Source organism: Fragaria vesca, linkage group LG5 (genome assembly GCF_000184155.1).
Source record: "Fragaria vesca subsp. vesca linkage group LG5, FraVesHawaii_1.0, whole genome shotgun sequence".
Lineage (NCBI taxonomy): Eukaryota > Viridiplantae > Streptophyta > Magnoliopsida > Rosales > Rosaceae > Fragaria > Fragaria vesca.
The window spans coordinates 17,061,600-17,068,527 of record NC_020495.1 but is presented as its reverse complement, the minus strand read 5'-3'; the positions used below and the strand labels follow the sequence as shown (position 1 = coordinate 17,068,527).

The 6,928-nt window shown below is 37.1% G+C and overlaps 2 protein-coding genes across 2 annotated transcripts in view; one reads left to right on the top strand and one right to left on the bottom strand.

The window, feature by feature from the left end:
* LOC101299480 (probable dolichyl pyrophosphate Man9GlcNAc2 alpha-1,3-glucosyltransferase-like) overlaps positions 1 to 1,111 on the bottom strand; it is a 6,400-nt gene extending 5,289 nt beyond the window's left edge. The window contains exons 1-3 of the mRNA XM_004299934.1: positions 941 to 1,111; positions 346 to 761; positions 54 to 240 (exon numbers count right to left, since the gene is read on the bottom strand). Coding sequence (XP_004299982.1) covers positions 54 to 240; positions 346 to 755 — 597 coding nt within the window. The 5' untranslated portion in view covers positions 756 to 761; positions 941 to 1,111. The remainder of the gene's footprint in view (positions 1 to 53; positions 241 to 345; positions 762 to 940) is intronic.
* A 2,829-nt stretch (positions 1,112 to 3,940) lies between these two features.
* LOC101298432 (partner of Y14 and mago-like) lies at positions 3,941 to 6,697 on the top strand. Its single transcript, XM_004301490.1, has 4 exons — positions 3,941 to 4,132; positions 4,221 to 4,349; positions 5,809 to 6,054; positions 6,549 to 6,697. The coding sequence occupies exons 1-4, from the start codon at positions 3,941 to 3,943 to the stop codon at positions 6,684 to 6,686; spliced, it is 705 nt and encodes a 234-aa protein (XP_004301538.1). The 3' UTR covers positions 6,687 to 6,697.
* The last annotated feature ends 231 nt before the right edge of the window (positions 6,698 to 6,928 follow it).

The following is a 6,928-nucleotide window of genomic DNA, read 5'->3' as shown; positions in this document are numbered from 1 at the left end:
GAGAGAGAGAGAGATAGAAACACGGAGCATGCTACAGATAACTTAATTTTAACCTGGAAATGACCATGGTCAATTAAGATCAGGCATGGATTGAGCAAAATAATTGCAATGTGCCATGCTATGCCACCCATACTACCACTTTGCTTACGGCCACTATAGTAAACAACAATAAAGTAAAACACAGCAGGAAAGAACACCAAGGCATCAGACGATAACACTGTCCACCTCATAAGAAGCTTCCTGCGAGAAAGACCATTTAGAATGAAGGGAAACTCAATGCTTACAGTTACAAACAAAATTCCCTCATTCAAAAATAAATTGGTGAAGATGGGTCAAGGTACAAACCCCAAATAGGACTCATGGCCACGGGAAGTGGTAAGAGCAACTGATTCAGGACTAAAGAATCTGACAAACAGACCATGGACATAACTCTGATAAGCAGTGAGAGGAGGGTAGTCCAAACCCCAGTAGCTGAGATCATTGAGTGTAGTGTTACGGTACCATTCCTTAACTGGCAGATTGAGGGTGATTTCCATCCAATGCCGCTGCGCTTCGAAGTCCCCGAACTTGGGAGGAGTTGCAGCACCAGAGTAAGGATGGAGTGACACTGCCACTCGAACCAAAAGAGAAAACAATGCAATGCACAGGAAGGAAGCTGTGATTCCCTTGTGCACCAGCCACCACCAAGCATCATCAGATTCACCATTCTCCTCTTGATTGCTAATTTTAACCTTCTTTTTCGAGCTCTTGTCCATTTTTGTCTAACCCACACGAGATAAAGAGCATAAACAGTGAGACATGGAATTGAACAGATGGTACAAGTAAGAATGCTATTGAAATCCATATGAAGGTTCTGGGTATAATTTAAAGAGTGAAACTTTGCTATCAACACAAATGGTATTGAATTTGAATGAGTATTATCGTGATCAAATCTTCTTACCCGAGACTCAAAGCTCTACGGCGATCCTGAGCTGAGGCTTGTCAAGGGCGCTGCAAGCCCAGATAAGCTGATTCGTCTGGAGGGCGCAAATTGAAATCAAAATTGAAAATTGAAATTGAAGTAGAGGAGAGAGTGCAAGGCCTGGTTGATCTGTTATCGTCTACTTCTTCCTTTTCGTTGCTCAAGCGTCAAGACCACTTCTTCCTTAACGTACACGTGATGACCACGTGATGCAAAGAGCAATGGTTACTGGTTAGTAACTTTTTGGGGGTTACGTACCGTTGCTAAATTTGATAATTGTTAGATGAAATTAATTAATTTGTCGACCATGCATGCATAACTAAGAGCAAATCCACCTTTGCTCAAAAAACCTGACTCAGGCCTTCAGCCACCTCAAATGAAGACCCAACAAAAAAAAAACAAAGTCCACCCACAAACTTTTTTTAACCCAGGCCTTCATTAGGTCTTCACCTAGGTCAGACCTATGACCCAGGCCTCCATTTTTGAAGACCCGGCTCAGCCCGTTTTGTGTGGCCCAGCTGACGCTGAACACGTGAAGCGCGTGCAAGTGAGGTGGGACGACGCGAGAGCCTAGCGAGTAAAGGCTACTACGAGCGGGAATAAGCCAAGCGCGTGCCGTGTTTTTGTTGCGACGCAGTTTGAATTCAGAAGCAGGGGTCACGCATCAGTAGCTGGGCTCGTTGCTTTTCATTTCAAATCCAACGATCATTTGATGTGGATCGTTGGTTGTGATTAAACAAGCAGATCAACAACATTCAATTATACAATGAAGTTACCGTTGTGTTTCCAACGGTTCAAAATGAATTTTTTATAAAAATAATCCCAACAGTAACTGAGTTAACTACTTAAAAAAATAATAAAAATTCTTATATATATCACCATTTAATTTACATCTCACACAACAAAAAATTCCTAGTTCCAAAGAAAACATTTTTCATATCTCTACCATCTCACAATTCCTCTCTTTCTTTGATCGCAATCGATAATTTGTGGGAAATGATCGCAAGTTGCAAGAAGAAGATGACTTGGCGACAATTTAAGTCATGAAATAAATATTTTAATTTCAATATGTCATTTTCTTTATTTAATCATAATTTTATTAATATATAAAATCATTATTCACATTCAAAATACCTAATATAAAATTTAATAAACAGTCACTGCCACGTTGCGACTTAGAAATATAAATAGTGGATGGAAACTGCAGCCCAAAAACACTGCCAGGTGGCAACCCAAGTCTCACCCATGACACAAGCCTTCCCAACGAAGACCTAGCTAGAAGGTGGACTTGCTCTAAAGCAATAACTAAATCTTCTCTCTCCAGAACTCACGTGTCACTTTACAATTTGTTAAAACATAATAAATAACAATTATTGATGGAGCAACATTGTTAAATTGATATCTAAATTTTAAAATTCTTGTTAAATATATCAATTTATGAATCTCACTACTAGAGATGCAAGAGCATTTCTGGTAGTCTAGGTTAATTTGTTGTTAGATTTAACAATAGTTAGGAAATTTAACAATCGAAATAGCAATGGTGTTTCAGCAATAAATTGTTATTTGGAGTTAACTGATAAATTTGGACTAATCATGAATTAACAAGTGGACAAAATGGAAAAAAAAAAATTAGTTTTTGTTTTAACAATTCAAACCCAATTGCTAAATTTATCAATCTAGCTTAGCAATAGTTAAAATAAATTTTTGCTACAAAAATGCATAAATTTGGTTAAAATTCAAATTTAGCAACTCTGCTAGAGATGCTCTTGCCCCAAAAACAAACCATTCAGTTAGTAACTTGGAAGAGCTATGGATTTGGGATATTTGTTGTAAAATGTTTTCAAGGACAAACTATTCAAGTAACTCGAATACAAAAGTGGAAATGAAACTGGACAACATGTTTTATGCTCAAAATTTGAGCTTGAATTAAAATACGAGTGATTGAACTACTAAACACGTACATGGGAGACGCTCTCTAAGACCTTCTCCAACTCGTAAGGCTAAAAGGCCATATATCCATATCTTTGTCCTTTCCATCTCCAACCCAACATGTTAAGGGGTAAAATGTCATATTGTTAAGGACTAAAATTGTTCTCAACAATGTCTTTTAGCCCAGCTATTTGATACCCAACAGCTGCTTTTAGAGCGCTGCTATTTGATATTGTTAACTCGAGCTATTCGAGAAGCTTTTCTTTGTATATAAAAAAAGAGTCTTTTAGCCCTATGATGAATGAATTGCCCACCACAAAAATCGCAACAACACATTTAATATGATTTGACCCTACAATTACATATAAATGTTTATTTTTTTTGTTCTTTTCTAAAAATATAGGATAAAAATTATTCTTAATAGTGCTTTGCTATCAGTTCAAGAGCGTGTTGATAATGTGCTGAAAGAAAAACGTAATGGAAAGAGAGAATTCAGAGAAATATGAGTCTCTATTTAAAGAGGCCTACAAAGTACCATTAAGAAAATAGGAATTATACTACAACTAGCCTTACACCGTGCAATGCTGGTGGAAGTTTACTTGTCATCACTCAGTTTGTCTTTTGTTTTTACTTATAGAATAATCATTTTAAATGATTTTTTTTTTTTTTGTATATGAATGGTAATTTAGGCAATCCACAATTTGCTGAATCTATTTATGGTTTAGCTTATAGTAGTAGATATGAGAGTAAAGTGTATTTTCCTACACAACATTAAGATATTAGATATGTTTTAACATAATTTTTCTTTGTTTTAAACTAAACCGAAAACAAAAAATGGACCGAGACAAATGACAAATCGGATCCGGGTAATTGGATTACCGACAAGTTATTCGTGGGTAGGGAGTTAGGGTATAATAACAAGATTTTGAAACCTAGTGGCAACTAAAGCCCTCTTCCTCTTCCTATTCCTAGGATTAAAGAAGCAGACAGAGATTGAGTGAAGTAGCTACCTCGCTGTACGGCACAAGATCATTTGGGATTGGTTGCGAGATGGCTCATCGCGGAGGAGGAGGAGATCAGGAGCTGAAACTGACGGAGGAGATCGGCAAATCCCTAAAAGAAGGGGAGAGGATTCTAGCGCCAACCCGGAGACCCGACGGCACGCTCCGCAAACCCATCCGCATTCGGGCCGGGTATGTGCCCCAGGAAGAAGTCGCCCTCTACCAATCCAAAGGTGCCTTGGTATGATTTCATTCCCTTTCACTCTTGATTTCAGGCTTCTGTTTTGGGGAGGGAAGTGAATGTTTGTTTTTGTTTCGTGTAATGGCAGTGGAAAAAGGAGATGTCCTCACAGGCAGGGCCACCGGGTTTTGATGATACTACTCCCGTCGTGGCCGATGCGAAACCCAAGACCAAGTCTGTAAAAAGGAATGAAAGAAAGAAGGAGAAGCGGCTGCAGGTATGTCTTGTGGCCTTATCCTGTGCTTGCAAATTATCCTGTGTAGATTGGATTAGCTCTCTTGGATTAGTCTTACAAGTCAGCATATCTCTTAGAAATCCTGAATACAAGGTTGTCCTAAGTTAGAATACCATTCTGTGGATATTGAGTATAAGGGAGGTTTAAATTTTAAAGTCGTGCTATGACGTCTGTGTCATTTCTCTTGTTAGCCAGTTTGGGGAACCCACAATGTGCCATTTTGTATATGAACACTTTTTGAAGGACCTTAACTTTGTACCTTAACTGTAAACTACGTATCACTCCATTTCAAAGGAAATGGAGATCAGGGGTCTATTTCTCCGGGGTAACTAACTTAAACTGGTAAATAGTTTTATGTTGCGTACTTTAGAATTTAATGTATTTTTAACAGTTCTGTAATGGATGTGCATTGAAGATCACATAATCACTGTTTATGGCATGTAAAATATCCCAAATAGAAGCTTTCAAATAAACAATCTTACTTCTTCAACTAAGTTTCTGGTATTTTTATCCTAAATTTTTAATAGGTAAGCCCTCCCTTTTTGCTTTGTGATACCGTTAATACTACCCAATAGTCAATCTATAGTCCCCTTTTATTTTTTGGTTATTTTATGAAACTTCATAATTTAGTTGCCTCAATACCCTCCCTCATATTAGTTGAATAGAAAAGGAAGGGTTATATGGGAATTGATATGAGAAACTTGTTTCTAAGACTGAAACAAAAGGAAAAAGTAGTATACTGATTTTTAGGGGACTGTTAATAACAATTCCAATTTACAAACAAGTACAACTATTCCTATTAACATATTTTTCTCTCTTTTTCCCCTATTTTTATTTTTTATTTTTATGAAGCTATAAGGATGTAGGTCATTTGTACCTATACTTCTTATTTTGAGGACCTTTAACTTCACAGTTGGTGCTTACTAAGATTTATTAATTACTTAAGTACGTCAGTAATTAAGGATTAATAGCAAGTTTAATAAGTGGGTGTCAATAAAATATGGTTTAGAGCTGAATCTGAAGCTGATGTTATTGACATTGGTTTTTGGGGTGTCATTGAAGTCAGCTTTTGGATGGTTTTCAATTGAATGCTAGCAGGGTTAGATTTTAAATGAATTAGCAAAAAGAGGTTTGATTTGGATTCCAAAAGGATCTGAAAGAACAATGCTTTTTAGAGAATAAAAGGTGTGGATGATAATAATGTGCACGATAAACGAGCGAGAGAGAAAGGAGAACAAAATGACCCCTTTACTAATTTTCCAGTACTGTTGTGTTTTTGCACAACCATGTGTGCCACTAACAGTTTTGGCATCAGTGGAAATAACAGCTAATCAGATAGTTCATTGGTGGTTCGCAAAGTTATTACTTGCATTTCAGGCTGCTTTTTTATTTTTATTTATTTTTTATTATTTTTTTATTCTTGGTTCATCTCTTCATGCAGGCTGCTCTTGAGAAGGAGAAAACCTCAGAAGAAGCGGAAACTGGGGATACTAAGGAAGAAGAGCCACCTGCTCAAGGTGTAGGTCATGCATCAACATCAGTCCAGTCATTGACATCTCAGATGAACGAGCTTGGTGTTTCTTCTAATTCTGCTTTAGTTACCCCTTCCTCTGACTCAATAGAGGATTCAAATCTAGGAGCTCCAGTTCAAGATATCGATAAAAAAATCCGAGCACTTAAAAAAAAGGTACAAATTATGACCAATTTAGCCTTGCCTGGAATCAATATGAGCTTTATGTATTTGGCCTGTGAGAAAATATGTAGCCTTACCTTTTGGATTCCAGAATTTTGCCTAACTATCATTAACAAATCTTATGTATCAATGTTCGATTGAGAATCTTTGGTGTGCTTGTTATTGTTTAAGTATAAACTATCCAACTAATCATTAGTAAGTAGTTAGAATCTAAGATCATAAGGTTTTAAGCTCTTGCTATGAATAGAATCGGATGGCATAATCTAAAGTCTTGAGCATAAGACGAAGGAATTCTGGGTTCATAACAATGCATGGCTAGCTTTCACTCCCTTTTAATACAGTTGGTCCCTTATACTGCAGTGGTCAATGTTTTTTGCCCACTTGGTAGTCTACAGTTTAGTGTTCAAGACAGTTGAAGTTGCTGTTCTTAACATGGTTTTGACAATTATGCCGTATGTTATTACTTACTTGATGGTTCACTTTTGCAGATTCGACTTGCAGAAGCGCAGCAGCAGAAAACTCAGCAGAAAGATAGTAAGCCAGAGCAGTTGGAAAAGTTAACGAAACTGGAAGGATGGCGTCAGGAGTTAAAGCTTTTGGAAGATAAAAAGAAAGCTGAATCATGAATGAGGGTTTGTGCTAGTATCAAGAACCCATGTTGTCTCCATTTATGTTTTTCTGAGGAACACATGAATGCCTAATTGTTGAAAGAGGTTCATCTATTAATATATTCTTCTAATCAGCTTACATTATGTGCTTTATATGACCTGATCCACCCCCCTTATATGTGTTGTACCATGTTTTATCCTCTATAGTCCCTTCATCTGCTTGTTCTATTCATTTTTTGGCATTATATCTTTGTTACTGC

Excerpts from the sequence above, each read along its gene's own strand:
- LOC101298432 (XM_004301490.1), top strand. The coding sequence starts at position 3,941 with ATGGCTCATCGCGGAGGAGGAGGAGATCAGGAGCTGAAACTGACGGAG. Across the intron at positions 4,133-4,220 it reads ACCAATCCAAAGGTGCCTTG|TGGAAAAAGGAGATGTCCTC; the intron begins GTATGATTTCAT and ends GTGTAATGGCAG. Across the intron at positions 4,350-5,808 it reads AGAAGGAGAAGCGGCTGCAG|GCTGCTCTTGAGAAGGAGAA; the intron begins GTATGTCTTGTG and ends CTCTTCATGCAG.